General features: G+C 40.1%; 4 protein-coding genes across 6 annotated transcripts in view; 3 read left to right on the forward strand and 1 right to left on the reverse strand.

Annotated features, from left to right (window-relative positions):
• Positions 1–539, forward strand: part of LOC129742263 (cullin-associated NEDD8-dissociated protein 1-like) — a 4,641-nt gene extending 4,102 nt beyond the window's left edge. The window contains exon 7 of the mRNA XM_055734137.1: positions 528–539. Coding sequence (XP_055590112.1) covers positions 528–539 — 12 coding nt within the window. The remainder of the gene's footprint in view (positions 1–527) is intronic.
• A 7,438-nt stretch (positions 540–7,977) lies between these two features.
• On the forward strand, positions 7,978–9,991 carry LOC129747464 (uncharacterized). Of its 3 annotated transcripts, XM_055741705.1 has the most exons (5): positions 7,978–8,094; positions 8,154–8,524; positions 8,586–9,231; positions 9,457–9,731; positions 9,796–9,991. In XM_055741705.1, the coding sequence occupies exons 2-4, from the start codon at positions 8,464–8,466 to the stop codon at positions 9,476–9,478; spliced, it is 729 nt and encodes a 242-aa protein (XP_055597680.1). In that variant the 5' UTR covers positions 7,978–8,094; positions 8,154–8,463; the 3' UTR covers positions 9,479–9,731; positions 9,796–9,991. The 3 variants fall into 3 exon arrangements, with proteins under 3 accessions (XP_055597680.1, XP_055597678.1, XP_055597679.1); XM_055741703.1 differs by having other exon boundaries at positions 8,154–9,231; XM_055741704.1 differs by lacking the exon at positions 9,796–9,991 and having other exon boundaries at positions 8,154–9,231; positions 9,457–9,755.
• A 553-nt stretch (positions 9,992–10,544) lies between these two features.
• LOC129747465 (anamorsin homolog) lies at positions 10,545–12,349 on the forward strand. Its single transcript, XM_055741707.1, has 5 exons — positions 10,545–10,759; positions 10,832–11,026; positions 11,726–11,914; positions 11,981–12,108; positions 12,177–12,349. The coding sequence occupies exons 1-5, from the start codon at positions 10,618–10,620 to the stop codon at positions 12,288–12,290; spliced, it is 768 nt and encodes a 255-aa protein (XP_055597682.1). The 5' UTR covers positions 10,545–10,617; the 3' UTR covers positions 12,291–12,349.
• LOC129747463 (U3 small nucleolar ribonucleoprotein protein MPP10) lies at positions 12,153–15,841 on the reverse strand. The gene is made up of 4 exons (XM_055741702.1): positions 15,567–15,841; positions 14,928–15,483; positions 13,250–14,024; positions 12,153–13,170 (listed from the first exon to the last, which is right to left on the reverse strand). Exons 1-4 carry the CDS (start codon positions 15,662–15,664, stop codon positions 12,569–12,571), a joined length of 2,031 nt encoding a protein of 676 aa, XP_055597677.1. The 5' UTR covers positions 15,665–15,841; the 3' UTR covers positions 12,153–12,568.
• Between the last annotated feature and the right edge of the window lie 1,958 nt (positions 15,842–17,799).

Below are 17,799 nucleotides of genomic sequence, written 5' to 3' on the forward strand. Positions count from 1 at the left end.
AGTGAACCAGTGAGACGTGAGTTACGAAGCACAAGATTCCTAACCGTCGTGAATCATGACCCCAGCAGCAGCTGGCGAACAATGAGCATGAGCTAAGTAATGTAGGAATAAAAAAGGCATCACCTCAGAGAACTGAAAGAAAAAAAAACGACGTCAAAAGGACGCAATTACGTATTACATGCCCCAAGGGTAACCGTGTGGCCTCCGTCAGACTAGATCCGGAGTATCCATAAGCATTGAAAAAAAAAAATTAAACTAATCGCCGAAAGAAAACCGTCAATCAGAAAGCATTTTGTTGGTAAAATTCCACACCCGTACTGCAGAGATAATTCTATCTCGTGAAATCGCTTCACTTTTTTTCGAATCGAAAACGCAGAAACCAGCAGCAGCCAGACATTCGGGTCGAGAGACACACCACTGAAAACACATTTTCAGCAGCTTGGTCCCATCACTTCCGGCTAACTTCATAATTTACGGGTGCCCGGAACTTTAATGCACAAACTCGAAACACTTTTGACCATTTACAGGTCCGATTTTAATGGTAAAATTATAAAAATTTGCCTTACTTTTTCCAATCGTGACAGTCAACAAGAACGCATTCACTCACACATTGCAATCGTTCACTTCTTCGCAAGAGATTCACATCGCGCTCCTCGTTCGTTGAATCCAAAACTGAACCGTTTTCTCCACTTTGGCTAGCACGGCTGGTACGCATCCGTGGTTGCTCGTCTTAGCCAAGGCCATTCAACTGCTAACAGGCGATACACTCAGAGTGAACAAGGACTATAATGGTGGTCTCTCTTTAGCACATGCTTTTCAAGGGATAATTCTTTCAAAAGTCAAATCACCAACACATGCTTGAAGCATTATTTTGCAGTACCTCCTAACCTAATCCTCAACCAAGTCGGCCATTTTTACTAGCGCGCGAAGCTTCAATATGGCTGCGTACGTTTCAGAAACAAGATTGATATATAATTTTCAAAAATATATAGGAATCTTGTTGACGCAGCCTTCCCGCCCTGTGCTAAAACAATATTGCACTCTGAAATAAAGGCAACCACGTGTAGCCAAAAAACTCAAATTTATAGGATATGGCTGATTTTTTTTTTTAAATTTTTATTCGTATCCCAGTCGATTATGACTCTATTACATAAGACGAACCTTCAAGCAGTCGACTCAGTCGAGCTACTCGACTGAAATTTGACTCGACTCGACTTCTGTAAGGCTGATGTCATGCTGAAACAATTACTATAATTATGAGTATAGTTAATCATTCTACTGAAATGTGTCACATATATTTATCTATACACCTTATATTGTTAATACGTATGCGCACATCCCAACAAACATTATTTGTGTTGATTAACGGCGTGTTCGTAAATTGATTTTTTCTATCGAAGTGATTTTGATGAGGAGTTCGTTAATTAAACAAACTGTATTCAAAAGCATCACGCAGAAAAATTTATTTTAGAAACAATAAGATTTCGAACGAAAATAATAAAATTTTTGGTTGGGAAAAAGCACAAATATATTTTTGGCCACATTGAATAAAAGTATCGATTCGATTTGAACTTATCGTTCGATTGAAAACGAAATACCCCCTTTTTGAAAATGATCCATCATACTTGTCAAAATAATAAAATAATTTTGGGTAAAACACACAAAAACTTTTTAGCTTAAAATTAAAAACTAAGTAGGGTTAAAAATTAATCATATTTTTTTATTTGAATTCATTTTTGTTTAAATTCAAAAGAAAGCAAAATGGTTATTGATTTTCGGATTAATTGAATTCGGTTACAATTAATTGTTTTATGCCTCATTTATTTGCTACAAAATGCTTTTTATCATTGGGAAAGTCTTCGTCTCCCTTTTTGCACATCATGGTCAATCTATATTCCCGCTAATAGCTTGCCTTGGGGGTAATTTACCCGTTGGATTTTGTAGCTACTGATAAAAATAATGGAAAGCCTTACTTCGCTCAATGCAGGGTCCCATTTCCTTCCTGAACCAGCTTCGAATATTGGTTCGACTTCGATCGGTCCCTAAACATAAAAAAAATAAAAATAAGCACCTCACCCATACTTGAATTTATGATACAAACCTCTGAGTTGTGGAACAAATCCGGAGGGGTCCGGCCGCACCGACGAATAAGTCGTTGGGATGAGAAAATTTGTTCATTTTTCCCGCTAATTTTTTCTTTTGTTTTTAATTTTTCGGTCAACTACACGTTTATTGAAATGAACCGATTTTATATTTCGAATTAAATCAAATTTTATATGTAGGTAATGAAAAATGAGAGTGTAAAAATTACAAAATTTTATTATTATTTCCGATCGACTTTTTAGTGAAACGTATCGAAAAATTTGCTTCGATATTGTAAAATAAAATAACAAAACGTTTTGTTGAAACCAACCCCCTTTCTTTTTCTGCGTGATTGGAAGGTGATTTGACATCTACCAAAAAAATCGATGCATCACCCAAAAAATCAATTTACGAACACGCCGTTAAAACGTCAATGGTCCTATTTATACCGTATAGTGTTCGTGATATTATGCTGGTTGTTTCACCAACACTTTTCAGTTTTGGGAACATGGTTTGGGCTGCCCGTTTTTTGTAGCGAGTGCTTTTGAGGTTAATTGTCCCGTCTTATCTGTACACGCTCAGCAAGTGTGAGTGTCAAATGTCCAAAACAACTCTATGGCAGTGAACGCGGAAAAATATGCCGTATTGTGAAAATCGGGGGAATTGAAATAAAACAAATTTAAAAAGGATTTGAACGAGGAATTCTGTTAAAAAATAATCTGTAAATTGTTACTTCCGGATCTTGGTAACAATGAAAGCTCGATTTCCAAATTCGTAACGTTCCCTTTTATTCGTTCGAAGCTCTACCGGGACACGTTTTAAATTCCTACGATTTCAACATTGATTAAATATAGGAATAATCTTTACAATTCTCAATCTTACGTTTAGTGAACTCTCTATACGTTTCCTTCTATCTCGATTTTCAGTAATGGGCCTCCGCTATTCACCTACGCCTTTAATTATCTTAGGTTAGAAATTGAATTAAACGTTTCTCTACAAATTTCTCACCTCTGCTCCAGTTCGATACTATCGCACTATTACAAATTCAAAACCGCGCACTTGTGTGGTATTGTAGCCTAAACTAAAGTAGGTAAACGTTAGAATATCACTTCACATACTAAGCGTAAAGCGTACCTGTGCTAGACTTCCTCAGCAGATTCTCAATTTGCACCTTCCGTGCCTTGAATTAGTTGCAGATGCCTAGATTTAAGTAATTCTAATTTAGAATTGAATACAAGATTGGATATTCCAACTATAGGCCTACCTTAGCACTTGAGTTTAGCACAAGTTAACAATTTCACAATAACCACTATGAATAACGCTTTAGTTTTGAATATCAACAACAATAATTTCAGTCGAATCGTATTGTTTTTGTTTTACTCTTCTGTTTTCGATCCACAGTTTCCCGCCTAACGCGCCTATATCTTCTTTTCTCACTTCTCACAACATTCGAACTCATTTCCGAAACCCTCGAACTGTCATTTGAGATAAGATGTGTTCAATGCTGTTTTCGGTTTCGAAGGTCAGTTCAGTGACACTCCCCCCCAGTTTTCTGACTCCGTCTCTGAGCCAGTAAACTCTTCCTTAGCTCTCAAGCCTAGCGCCTTAACCTCATCAACTGTCCCTTCGTACACCATTTCCATCGTCGAAACTGTTACGGGACATACTTGCCCGTCCCGATTTTCCGTTCCCAGGGAATCGATTACGGGGTGGAGATCGGCGGACCTATCCCATTTCGAGTGATTCGGCATGTGCGCAGGTGTGACGTCTTCCACGATGAGTGCAGGGGTAAGCGACCGTTTGTTGATGATGCTTTCAACCTCGACCAAGGTGCTCCGAAGTTCCCCCTCTTTCTGACAATGTTGTGACTGCAACTCCATTAAGGTGCGCTTGGTGGATTGCATAAGTTGTTTCCAGCTCCCTCTCATATGGGAAGCTACCGGTGGATTGAAACACCAGATGGTGGACGCTAAAACAAGCTTCTGAAACTTCTTGAACTGGTATACAGGCTGCAACTCGTGATTCAACTCTCGATCGATTCTAGAGAAGTTGATTTCCCTAATTTTGCGTAGGTTCGAGGTTAAAGAGCTAGCGAATTTAAAGTAGACCCTGCGAATATTATGGTTAGTCAGAGGATCCTCCCGTCTTTTCTCAACTCTACTCCCTATAGCTTTCTCAACTCTACTCCCTATAGCCACCTCCATTTTCTCCAAATGATGAATACCGGCGTGTGTAGGCGATCGAGCCAATGTCGGTAAGTCACTGATCACAGGAGGCCGCGGACAAGTTGCTACCAAAGATTCACTATTCGAGAATTGCACAGCACGTTCAAACTCCTCCTCAGCTTTCCCTTCTGGGGTCAGGTCGCAAGCGGTTATGTGATACGTGTAGTGTACCATGTTCAGCGATTCTCCCGTCGGCGCTCCACCATAGATCGTCCATCCTAAAGCAGTTTTAACGGCGATCGGCTGACCAGGTTCACCTTCTCGAATCTCCCTCCCAAGTGTCATGTTTGCATGCTGCACACCGATCAGTAGACGAGGCTGAATGTTATGATACGACACCAAGGGAATCCCTCGAAGATAGGAGTTTTCGGCCTGAAGTTGTTGCGCGTCGAGTGTCTGAGACGGTAGTTGCAGTCCGCTAACTGTTCGTACATCCCCTAGACGAAAACGCTCACCTTTTAGGCCGGACACTTCGAAGCTGACACTCTGACTGTTATTTTCGGTACGGTGTGTATCTCCAGTCCATTTGAGATTCAAACGACGAGGTTCTCCAGCCAAGTTCAGTTCATCCGCAAGATCTTGGTCCATAAGCGTCACCGAGGACCCGTCATCCAAGAAGGCATAGCACTGGATCACAATCCCGTTCCCATACGCCACAACTGGAACATAACGGAAGAAACTAGCGCTGGATCCCGACGTATGAGTATTGCAGGAGCGCGTTTCCCGAGGCGCGGGTACAGGCGTCTGGATCGTCGTCGACTCTACGTTCAGCTCTTTGTGCAGCAATGGGTGGTGTAGGAAGGTGCACCCGTTGACTCCACAGTTCCTGAATTGACACCCTCCTCTATGCTGCTTAAGGCACATCTGACACACTCCAGTTTCACGTATTGTCGCCCATCGTCCGTCATACGAGAGTTCCTGGAATCGCTTGCATTTCGCCAGAGTTGAGCACGATTCCTTGCACACAGTGCATGTTGCAGTATTATGATTTCGCGCGCCAGCTGTCGATAAGCTGCTACATTGCTGATGGAAGCAATACTCCTCTTCGCTAGGACGATACTGTTCAGTGTGAGCATTCACAAAGGCCTTTGCTCTATTGCGTGACTCCTGAATCTTACGCGGTTCTCCGAGACTACGCGGCTTAGAGACCAAGCAAGCATCTTCTCCGATGCTGTAAATCCAATTGCTGAAGGTCACCAAGTTGACCTTGCGAAGACTTCTGGTATATCTCGCCCACTGTAGTTGCATTGGCCCGGAGAGTTTACCAACTAGATCGTTCAGCAACGAAGAATCTCGCTTAAGCTCCTTCCGCCCACAAGCGTCGATGGTCACCGTCAGGTTCTGCACCTCTAGCGCGAAGTCAACGATTTCGTTCATTGATTCAGAATCGAGTGCAGGTAAGGAAAGAACCCGTTCCTTTAGCGACTGAATTATGAATCGCGGCTGTCCAAATTTCAGCTTTAGCGCGTCGATTGCTTTATTCACTGTCCTCGGGTGTAGGAGGAAACTTCGTACTGCAGCAAATGCAGCTCCCTTCAAGCAGCTCCTCAGTCGCAGCATATTCTCGTCGTCTGTGTAACCGCACATGCGAGTCGTGCTTTCGTACGTGGAGAAAAACATCGGCCATTCTTCAGGATTCCCTGAGAAAATGGGCAGGTCCTTGGCAACGACGTGGCGGGCAGCAAGTTGATTGCGCGTCAGGCTACGGTTTGACCGGTTGCTGGTGGCATCTGTCCGTTTGCCTTTGCCTTTCCACAGGCCCTTCTTCGCTGGCGTAGAATGACCCTTGGTATTGAACGTGGAATCGTCGTTTCCCCCTTTTTCGTCCTCTCTAGAGTCATCGCTGTTGTTCACCTCCGTTTCCTCCTCGGTATCATCGCTTGAACCAATTTTTCCATCTTCCTCTTCTTCGTCGTCGGAGCGCTCTTCTTCTTCATGGGCACTAGGATAATCTTCTTCATTTTCTTGGCGCCTTCCACCCGCGATGCCTAACCAGTTCTGCACCACTTCTTCTTCATCGGCGTCTTCTTCGTTTTCCAGGTCGACCAACTCTTCAAGAATGCTGAAATGTTTCTCCATCAGCATCTTTTTTTCTTCTAGCAGCTTCTGTTCTGCTTCGAGTTTCTGCAACTGCAGCTCCAACTGCGCTTTAGCTGACCTTTTCGATCCCGCTGACGTCACTGATGCTGCTTTCGATGGTTTAGGGGTTCCCACGGGTTTCTTCGGCTGAGAGTCTTCCTTCTCTTTCGTCGCATATGAAGCCTTGGTCTTTTTTCCGTCGCTGGGTTTTTCCGGTTTCGACTTCTCGACCTTCTTTGCTGCAACAGTTTTCCTGGCAACCTTAGTAGCACCCGTCATTTTCTTCGCCTGACACTGTTCGCAACTCCACTTTTTATTCTCCACACTCTGATTCACACCCACACAACTAAAGTGATTCCATCCATTGCAATCGTCGCACTGAACCATCTGGCTATTATCGTCCAATTTACACGTGCTACAACTTTGCCCGACATTCACGGCCGTTTTCGCGGAGAAAGTATGGCTAATATCTTTATTGGCTATAGGGTAGTGTTTTTCGGACGAAGTTTTCTTCTTGTTTTTTGTCGTACATGGTTTCGCTTTGCCGTTCTCAGAATAAGGGCCAAGAGCAACGGACTTGAGTTGAGGGGGGGTATCACTTTTCGCCTTAGGGGAACTACTAGCTAAGCTCTTACCTTTTTGGGCAGCAGTGGCTGCGGTGCTGACTGAATCGGACATTACCATAAACGAATTTAAAATGTAAATTGTTACTTCCGTGTCCCGGTAGAGCTTCGAACGAATAAAAGGGAACGTTACGAATTTGGAAATCGAGCTTTCATTGTTACCAAGATCCGGAAGTAACAATTTACATAATCATTCAACCATTCCGCATCTATTCAATATTCCGCTCGAAGTGTATAATGTGTAAACCAGAAGTGCTGTCCTGATAAATCAGGATTGTCCAGATTTTCGGAAGACCGTCCTGATTGTAAAAACTGTCCTGATTTGTACTGATTTCTGAAAAAAACGGTCTTGAAATGTTCTGAATTGCCCTGATTTTCAAAAAAAAAATCTTAACTGTTATTGAATTTATGATTAAATTATCAGAATATCGAACAAATTTGTAATAAAATAGTTAAACCGATAATAATGTTTGGTTCAAATGATATTGAAATGGTATTTTTTCCATATAACCTGCTGGCCAACCAAGATTCTGCTCGTCTCAGTGCATGAATTAAGGCGTACCATTATTTCGCCTTTATTTATGCAATTTAAGCAGAATTTGTGGTCTCCTGAAAAATCCTGTTTTTTTCTCCATGCTGTTCTGATTTTTGACAAAACCACCTGGCATCTCTGGTGTAAACACACTGCATGCACTGAACCAAATCTGGAAATAAAATCTACTGGGTCATTCCAATAATTTTTAAAGTAAATCGCTCAGATACAAAGTAATGATTTATTCTTTAGAAGTTATTGGAAAACTCAATAAATTCTGCAAGTGTATTTTATTGATGAGAAATATACTAAAAAGTATAGGAAAATCTAATGAATACCATGAGCCTAATAATCCTAATCAAATGTATTAGAAAATCCATTAATTTTCAAATGTTTATTTTTATATAAAATTGATATTTTGCATTTCTAATGAACTTACTAACAAATCGCACCGACTCGATTTGATTTGTGAATTTGGTAAGAAAAATCGAAGAATAGTCAAAAAAACTGAAAACTGTACGCACCGAGGCCGAAAACATCGCTAGCGATAAAGGTAAGTTGAAAAACTGTTTTGTTTAGTGATAATTTTAATTTTTTCTGCCCCCCGTACAGCTCCCAGTAGATGCGAAAAAAAAACTCCACCATCCGACCGGACAAACTACCGGAACAGTTCCAGCGCCGAACGAGGTGAAAACTGGGCAGAAACAACCATACATTCACATCATCAACAGCAGGAGCAGTACTTTGGCAAAAAAAACATCACTAGTGCAGTGCCTCAATCATGATTCCGACCACACAACCAGTCACAACATCCCGACCGAATGCTGGAGGAAGAGACCAACACCACAGTAGCAGCCACCAGGAGTCAGTTTTTTTTCACCCACGGTGGAAGCGCACCATTTGGCCAGATAAACTACAATGAATGGCCATAACAGTATCGCAAAATAAGCGTATCAAGGCCGACAACAACGCGAGAGGTGATGGTAAATGAAAAAAGTGTTTTGTTTAACGAAAATTTGATTTTTTTTTCAACCCTCCGTACAGCTCGACAAAATACAAAAGATGCAAGGCAAGGACAAACGCCATTACCCCGCCGGGCAAATATCGGAGAAGTTCCAGCGCCAAATATGGTTAACAATGGGTCGCGTGGAAGCGGCGTTGGTCCCCCCACATCAACAGCAGCAGCAGTGGACTCTGGCGTAAGAAAACATCCAACAGCCGTCACTGATCGTATCACCAACACCACCCCCAGCCCGAGCACCGAGGTTGACAATAACTTACCCGGTGAAGGTAAGTATAAAACGGTTTTATTCAGCGAAAATTTGCATCTTTTTTGTACCCTCCATACAGCCCCGTACAAACACAAGAGCATTTCCGGCGCCAAACAAGGTGAACACTGGGCCGGAACAATCAGCACCACTTCATCAACAGCAGCAGAAGTAAACACTACTCTGACGGAAGAAATATCGTCCACGATTGCGACCAAGTCACCAGTCGCTTCCGTTCAGCAGAAGCACCACCAAATCCAACACCATATATTCACCGGAAGCTTTCCTCTCATCCCTACCCGCGTATCGCTGGAAGAGCCCAACTACAAGTACTTGATTTTTCTTCTCCCATGGCAATCGTCCCCATGGCCCGGTCAAGATCCGTTTGTCGGAGGTCAGAAACGGAAGAATCCATTTTTCAGGTGAGTGAACGAAGGGTCAAATTAAAGTAAAGTTTTAATTTGAACATTTTTTTCAATTCGGTGATTTACCTACTTAAAAAATAAAAACTAGAAAACAGAAGTAAAATTCTGTTAAACTTTGATTTTAATTCAATTAAGGAAAATATTATTATTTGACCAAATTGACAACTAATCATTTTTCTGCCAATAGTGATTTTGACAACTGAAATAAACTTTTTTTTACAGAAATTACGATCCTGCTCAGTAAGACCACTTCCAAAGAAGTGATGGCCATTGATTCTACAATTGCGAACGAACTTTTTGAGCCAAGTTCAACTACCACCGAAGCCCAGTATAAATTTTACCATCGAAAGAAAGTTTGACGTCTTAATTCCGTTTCATCGGAATCAAGAATTCGTCGGCTAGTCTAACGTTTCCCTTGGTGCGAGATTCTATCAAAGTACATTAAACTACAATACAAAGATTCTACAAAAGGAACTTGACGGATACGCAAATTTGAGGTAAAGATATGTTTCCATAATATTTTTATTTAAAAAAATTTAAAATTTGTTTTATTTTTTACAGGTAGAGTAAACTGGACTGATGATGATTGAGATTTTAGTCCAATTTTGCGATCCTGGTCTTATGCTAAAGTCGGTGGAATATCTGAGGATGGCATCGTCAACAACGTTGGATAAAATAGGAGAGGAAACTTGGAATGAATTTTGAGCACTTAAGTGGTCAATAAAATATTATTATTCTTCAAGCCCAGATGTTTCATTTTTCATCACAAATCAATTTAAAATCGAAAAAACAATTAAATACATTCATTATATTGTCTAGAATAATTTTTTTCATCAAATTACGATTAAATTACTTTCACTGGAAATTCCTATAAAATTTATCGTAACGCTAAACTATATGCGCAAAATTTTGCGCTCACTTATAAAAAGTATTGGATTTTCTAGTAGTGCAAAAATACTAAAATTCCTAATACTGTTTATAGCCCGATTTTGCTCAGTGTGCATGAACGAACGTGAAAACGGAAGATGAACAAAGTGTGGTGAATATAAATTCCACGTTCGTTTTCACGTCCGAATGGCCTGGTCAAATTTGAGCAAATTTTTGCTAAATTCCGTCCTCGAAAATTTTGTGTGTATATACCTGTTGCAACTCAACTTTGCGATTTCCCAGACAAACTCAAAGTTGAGGGCTAGCTGCCACCGAACTGGCGGTTTTGAACCGATACAACTTAGTTTTGAGTTTGAAAGAAGGGGCGTGTGATAAAGGGATAATGAGTTTTATAAAACCCATGAGTGCTTAAATTTCATTGACCGTTTTCGTCATTAGTTTTCTGTTCTTCTGAATTTATGCAAACGCATCGCACTATTTCACAAACAATTTACTATGAATTTTGTACAGGAAAACAATTCCGTGCTCTACATTTGGAGCGGAACCGCAACCGAAACTCTGGAACAGGAAGTCAACCAGCTGAAAGCCATCTCCAATGTCAAGGTGAATGTGGAAAATGCTGATCGTCTTCAGATAGGTAACGATTTCACAAAAAAATTTGTAATTCAATTTTTGAGGCTAGTCTTACGGTTCAATTCTCACATTTCAGCCGGCTATGGGAAGTCCCAGTTCGACGTTATCCTGGCCAACGTCTCTACATCCGCCACTGAGCTGATCACGCATTTGCTCAACTTGGTCAAGCCGAAGGGGAAAGTTGTGTTCAAAGATGACGCAGCGAAGGTCGAATTGGCTCGTTCTAATCTACTGCTTTGCGGTTTTATCAATATTGTTGACCAGGGAAATCGTAAGTGCGATTTTTTGCTTTTGCCTTTGTCACGTCTTCTGATAACAATCGGGTGAACGTTGTCTTTTTTTCCTGTTGGGACGTTTTCTTAAATATACATGTCCTTATTTTATAAGTACATATACATACATTCAAAGATGGTCTGCGGATTTCATTCTAAATTTAGGTAAGAATACTGCGATGCATTGAATTCTTATCAAAATAACACTGACTGAAAATATGATATAGATATTACATTGGTCTACATAATCAGCCATCGTCAAATTCAAACACGTGTTTTGGTTTAATCGGACCTGATTAATGTGTTGTTAAGTGCTTTGGTTGTATGCTTTGGCCCACAATTTACAAATAATAGAAAAGTTTAGTTCATTAACAGTACATCAATGTTTTTTTTAATGTTTTGTCACTTGTGAACGAAAACATGTAGTAATTGTAGGAGAAAAGCCTAACTACGAAACTGGCTCGGCTGCGAAGCTTTCCTTCGCGACCAACAAATCCAAGGTAGCTGCCGTCTGGAAGCTGGATGTATCGTCAAATTCAAACACGTGTTTTGGTTTAATCGGACCTGATTATGGTGTTGTTAAGTGCTTTGGTTGTATGCTTTGGCCCACAATTTACAAATAATAGAAAAGTTTAGTTCATTAACAGTACATCAATGTTTTTTTTAATGTTTTGTCACTTGTGAACGAAAACATGTAGTAATTGTAGGAGAAAAGCCTAACTACGAAACTGGCTCGGCTGCGAAGCTTTCCTTCGCGACCAACAAATCCAAGGTAGCTGCCGTCTGGAAGCTGGATGTAGACGATGAAGATCAAGAGGAACGCATAGATGCCGACGAGCTGCTGGACGAAGAAGACAAAGTTAAACCAACGGCAGAATCGTTAAGAGGTTATTTAGAAATATAAATTTAAAACCCAATTTTTTCGCTAGAGAATGTTTCAACGACTTTTTCAGTTTGTGGAACAACTGGGAAGCGTAAGGCATGCAAAGATTGCTCCTGTGGACTAGCAGAGGAGTTGGAAGCAGAATCGAAGGGAGCCTCGATTGGACAATCTGCGGTTGTTAAATCATCCTGTGGAAGTGTAAGCTTCATTAATTTTATAGAGGATTAGTTTTCCTTTCTCATATTTTTTTCTTCTTCGAATTGTAGTGCTATCTAGGAGATGCATTCCGTTGTGCAACCTGCCCGTACTTAGGAATGCCAGCCTTCAAACCGGGCGAAAAAATTCAACTTTCTGATGTTCAAATGAAGGCTGATATTTGAGTTGGAAAGGCGAGTGTCTAAGACATTGTAGGTGATAATATACATATTTAGAGTACTAACATATTACAAAAATTGGTTTGAATTCAATGTATGATGACAAAAAACATCCGGTAAACTGAATACTTCTTCTATTTGGACTAAATTTAAAAAAATATCGTTTGAAGTTATATAAAGGTCATGAAAATAACTGTTATTTTTTCTTGAACTATTTTTTTTTTCAAAGTGTGTTGAAACAAATTCAAATGTTTTTCAAAGATAGATAACTAAACGTTTTAAAATTAAAGCTTTACATGCGTTGCTTGAAGCCCATGGGACGCACCGCTGGTCTTAGCTTTTTTCTTGCTGGAATCTGCCTTACTTACGATCTGCGAACTGACCTCATCTTGAAGTCGCGAGAAAAATGCTGTAGAGGACTTGCCAACACCCGATTTTCCGCTCGATTGCACCATAGTGCTGACATTTTTCGCTTGGGTAACTTTCTTGAGAAGTTTTTGCTGCAAATCCTTTGTCTTCGGGGCCACACCCTTTTCCAGCAGTTTTCGCTCTTTCTCGGCTTGTCGATTGAACTTTTGACTTTGGTGGCGCTTCTTGAGTCGTCGCTCGCGATTTTTATCGGCACGAGTTCGTTCGTCTTTACTCATCATCTGACCCTTGGGACGATTGTGAACCTCTTCCGGTGCCAACAGAGCCGCTTCACTGGTGGCCACCGGTGCAACCTCCTCCATTTGAATGGCCTGGGTGTTGGTAATGATTTTAAGCTCCGGAACTGCCGGCCTTGGGGTATAGTGGAAGTTGGACAGAGCGTCAAGCTGCGCGAGCAAGGTTTTCATTTTATTACGAATTTCTTTATGCTCCTTGGGTTCTTCCTCCTCGGCTAGATCTGTGAATACGAAGATTTCATAGATTTGATGTAATTTTGTAAATCTTAAAAGTTTCCAAAATCGAAACTAACGAGTTACCTGTATCTGGGTTAGCCTTTTCTAGTTGCTTCAGATAGTCTCTTTCATAGATCTGTGCCAACGACTCTTTGCTCTTCTCCGCATCCAGCACCAGTAGTTTTCGGTATTCCCCGGGATTATCGGGTGGGCGTATTTTTCGTTCCACGTCATCGAATGCTTTATTCTTGATACGTTGACGAATGATGTCCTCGAGACACAACGTCGTTTCTTCAGTGATAACGGGCGCAGGTCGGGTCGCCGAATCGAACTCTACGATTGTTTCCAGCAAAGAATTTTGGGGACGCGTTTCGGCAGATATTTCACCTTTCAGCTGCCATGGCTTATCCTGCAACAGTTGGTCTTCCATTTTCTGAATCCGTTGCTGTAATTTTGTCTGTCGCAGTTCGAATGAAGATTTGGGGTCCTGATCTTCGCCCTCAATTAGATCTTGCGGTTTTGTTTCTTGTTCAGAATCTTCGTCTTTCGATACATCAGGTTTTGGGACAACAGACTTCTTGACCGAGGTGCTTGGAATGAAATCACCCGAACCGTTGTACAGTTCAAATCGAAGTCTCCTGTTCCGTTCAACTTCATCCTCAGATTCTGCTTCTACTGACTGGTTTTTGTTAGCTTCGCCGGTTTCGTCTTCTTCATCATTATCATCATTTACCATCTCATCATCTTCTGATTCTTCAACATCATTGGTATGTTTCTTCGCCGTATCAATATCTGAGTCAACATCGTCGTCGTCGAAAAAGTCATTATACATCATATTGTCTTCTTCGGAGTCGTTTTCCTGAAAGAATGATCAAGGTTTAACTAACCAATTTCGTTGATTTTTTTTTAAATATTTGTCTATTGGAGTGTTGGTGAATAAAATATGAATACGAGTTTCGTGGTTGCTCCACGTGTTGTTAACTCTTAAGGGGGGGGTAGGGTCTAACGGGTATAAAAAAAACACCATTTTCACAATTTTTTTCTGGAGCTATCATTCAAACAAATGTATTCAAATTTTTTGCATTATACAAAGCATTGTTAAAAGAACATTTAATATTTTTTTCGTAGAAAAATATTGAAAAATGAGCCGGTGACGGAGCATTTTCGAGGAGGCCTTTTAAAAAACAGGATTTGCGGTGGACACTGTATCTCAGCACAGAATCATCTGAAGTCAAATAAACAGAGCAAAATATTTTTGATAGATGTTTTTCTGGACCCCAACGTTTTTATTTATCTTAAAAAATTTTTTATGAATTTTTTGTGGCTGTTTGAAGTAAAAACTACGATTTTTCACGAAAAAATCCGCCATTTTTCACCTGTAAAATCTCCCCAAAGTAAAAAAAAACAAAAAAGAAAAACGTTGGGGTCTGGTATTTTATATGTAGAAAATATGTTCCAAATTTGAAAAGAATCGGATAAGTAGTTTTCAAATGACGATGTCCACGGACTTTAAAAACGTGCTTTCGAGAAAAACGCGTTTGAAGTTTCTGCTCTTGCTTTCTTGCAGTATTAGATAGGAGGAGATAAAGGCCTATAACTTCTACAGTTTCGCTTCAATTGACTTGCAAATTTGACACAACAATCTTGAAATGTTTTACAATAAGAAAATAAAAAAAATAAAAAAATCGATTTTTTTAAAGTGTTAGACCCTACCCCCCCCTTAAGTGTGGCTGAGTGCTCTTATTAGAAACTTAGCAATTACCTTCCCAAAATTTTCATCGAAATAATCGACATCAATCAGTGCATCTCGTTCTGGTTTTCCCGATAATTTGCGCATTTCTCGCTCATCTTCCTGATCCAAAAACCGAGCCATATCCTCTAGACAAAAGAACTGGTCATCAACTATGGAACGCTTTGCTCTCAGGCGTTTGGGTTTTCCATTTTCTTTCGTTTTTTTCGATGATTTGCTAGTTTCTTCTTCCTCGTCCATTTCACTTCGATGATCAGAATTGTCCTCTAGCTTCGCATCACAATCGTTTTCCATCGTCTCGTCGATCCGGAAACCGAGCCGCAATTTTTCATCTCCTATTGCCAACAGTTTTGAGGTCACCGGAAGTTGTTCTTCTCTCAGGAGATATTCATTTTTAAGTTCCAGCTGTTGCCAAATTTGCTCCTCGTCCATTTCTTTGACAACCAGCTCATCGAGGTAGGGCTTGGCAATCTTCTTAGTGACGGAATTTTGCTGGTCAAAATAACCACCATGGTCATAGACTGTTTTTACCAGCGGTTTTATTTTTTCAGCTACATTTGTTTGAATACTAAAAATCAAAATACAGTAAGTATGCTAAGTTTTCATTTCAATTCTAAATTATTTTAAAACATTAAAACAATGATTACTTACGTGAGAAAAATTTCAGGATTTTGCGTGTTTTCTCTAAGAATTTTCAAGGCCGCCTTAAGCCCCTTCTGAGAAAGTTGAGTTTTGTTTACTTTCACCATGGTGGCCGAATTGTTAACGTTATTGTTTTGTGATCTATTTGTGAAAAAATCACAATTTTTTTCAATAATTACAACGAGCACGCGATAGGCCAAATTCCGGCGTGATCACAGTATGCCAATCGGTTCATTAATCGTGTGCTTTTGTTTTTATTATGACAGGAAAAAATCATCACTGCACGTTCCTTTTTTTAAACTCAAAATTAAGTTTGTTTGACGTTTGACACGCGCACGCTCTTTTTTTTTAACTCAAAATTAAGTATGACCGAGGTTCAAAACATAGTTCGATTCTATGAACTTAAAGTTAAGTACCCTTTTTTCCTCCTTGCGATGGATCAAAACGGAGTTCGAACTGCGAACTCAAAATTGATCCCTTTTTTTTCCTTCGGCGAGGGATCAAAGCTGAGTTCGACCTTATGAACTAAAAATTGAACTCTCTTTGTTGGACTGAAAACACTTAGCGAGTTCAGTCCGAACCGGAACAGCAACCAACGAACACGTCGCAAAATTATGTCGTTCCGGAACAATTACCGGACGACTATGAAGGAACTTCATAATGAATGCATGTTCACCATGTCAGCGTAAAATTCTGTCCGTCATTGTCATCATATGGTGAGCGGCTTGGAATGTCCGGAAACTTCCGGATGTTGTTTACTTCCCGTGGGAAGTAACATCCGGAAGTTTTCTTTGACCGGGAATGTCAAAACTTTCCACCGCTCTGTAATTGCAATGCAATGTACCGGAACAGCAGCATCCGGGTACAACAAATTTTAATCATCCTTTAATTCCCTGAAAAAAAGCTACCCTCGAAAAAAAAGGATACATTCGAGTTTGGCTGCCGAACTTAGTATTGAGTATGCCTATCAGAACTTAGTTTTGCTATTGCCCAGTCAAACTCAAAGTTGAGGGAAGCCACCGAAGTGCTGTTTTGAACCAAAACTACTTAATTTTGAGTTGAAAAAAAAGAGCGTGCGAGGTTCAAAACATACACTCAAGGCGGCTACAACCCAAAACAAAGTTGTGTATAATCTAAAGCCCTAAAATAAAAGTGCGGCAGATTGTCACCGCGGAGTTCCAATCGAACTGTCAAAAGTCGTTACAATCGAGCATAACCATTTTTACCTTTTCAAATTCTTGGGAGGTATTATAATCTGTGTGAAAATGACTTTCAATTTTTTAATTGAAATCAATCGAGAATACAGAGAAAATTCATTGGAGCAAAACGGAAAGAAGCACTTCATTTTTATTTTAACAATTGACACAACGGAGAGCAAATTAAATAATATTCACAAAACGAAAATCAACTTCACAATCTGCAACACAGCTGCACATCATCAAGAAGTCATGTGAATGTTTACATTATTGGCAGTGTTGAAAGATTATAGAAGCTTTTTCAGTGCTGCCAAATCGTTGAGAAATTCAGTCTGCCGCACTTTTATTTTAGGGCTTTAGTATAATCAACCTGTATACATTAAAGCCCTAAAATAAAAGTGCGGCAGATTGTCACCGCGGAGTTCCAATCGAACTGTCAAAAGTCGTTCCAATCGAGCATAACCATTTTTACCTTTTCAAATTCTTGGGAGGTATTATAATCTGTGTGAAAATGACTTTCAATTTTTTAATTGAAATCAATCGAGAATACAGAGAAAATTCATTGGAGCAAAACGGAAAGAAGCACTTCATTTTTATTTTAACAATTGACACAACGGAGAGCAAATTAAATAATATTCACAAAACGAAAATCAACTTCACAATCTGCAACACAGCTGCACATCATCAAGAAGTCATGTGAATGTTTACATTATTGGCAGTGTTGAAAGATTATAGAAGCTTTTTCAGTGCTGCCAAATCGTTGAGAAATTCAGTCTGCCGCACTTTTATTTTAGGGCTTTAGTATACATATCAACTGGTTTCTGTCAACTGGTAGATGTTCATAGAGGCATGTTTTGGTCGAAACTAGTCAGGTCGTTGTTTAATGGAGCAAGTTGAAACTATAGTCTAAACCAATCCAGCGCGGCAGCAGGATTCTTTTTTTTTTTTTAGTTTTCAGGGCTTTTGGCACAGACCATTGTGATCCATAAAGCCAGCGGTGTTAAGTTATGTTAAGTGTCAAATATGACAATAACGTTTCGCGATCA

This window comes from Uranotaenia lowii, chromosome 2 (assembly GCF_029784155.1).
Source record: "Uranotaenia lowii strain MFRU-FL chromosome 2, ASM2978415v1, whole genome shotgun sequence".
NCBI classification, from domain to species: domain Eukaryota; kingdom Metazoa; phylum Arthropoda; class Insecta; order Diptera; family Culicidae; genus Uranotaenia; species Uranotaenia lowii.

Bases quoted from the DNA above. Each gene is read 5' to 3' on its own strand.
- LOC129747464 (XM_055741703.1), top strand. From the start codon at position 8,522: ATGGTAAATGAAAAAAGTGTTTTGTTTAACGAAAATTTGATTTTTTTT. The intron at 9,232-9,456 runs GTGAGTGAACGA...TTTTTTTTACAG, and splicing joins CGGAAGAATCCATTTTTCAG to AAATTACGATCCTGCTCAGT.
- LOC129747463 (XM_055741702.1), bottom strand. From the start codon at position 15,664: ATGGTGAAAGTAAACAAAACTCAACTTTCTCAGAAGGGGCTTAAGGCG. The intron at 14,025-14,927 runs GTAATTGCTAAG...TCATTCTTTCAG, and splicing joins TCGATGAAAATTTTGGGAAG to GAAAACGACTCCGAAGAAGA. The intron at 13,171-13,249 runs GTAACTCGTTAG...TCGTATTCACAG, and splicing joins AAAGGCTAACCCAGATACAG to ATCTAGCCGAGGAGGAAGAA.
- LOC129747465 (XM_055741707.1), top strand. From the start codon at position 10,618: ATGAATTTTGTACAGGAAAACAATTCCGTGCTCTACATTTGGAGCGGA. The intron at 11,915-11,980 runs GTTATTTAGAAA...CGACTTTTTCAG, and splicing joins AACGGCAGAATCGTTAAGAG to TTTGTGGAACAACTGGGAAG. The intron at 12,109-12,176 runs GTAAGCTTCATT...TTCGAATTGTAG, and splicing joins TTAAATCATCCTGTGGAAGT to TGCTATCTAGGAGATGCATT.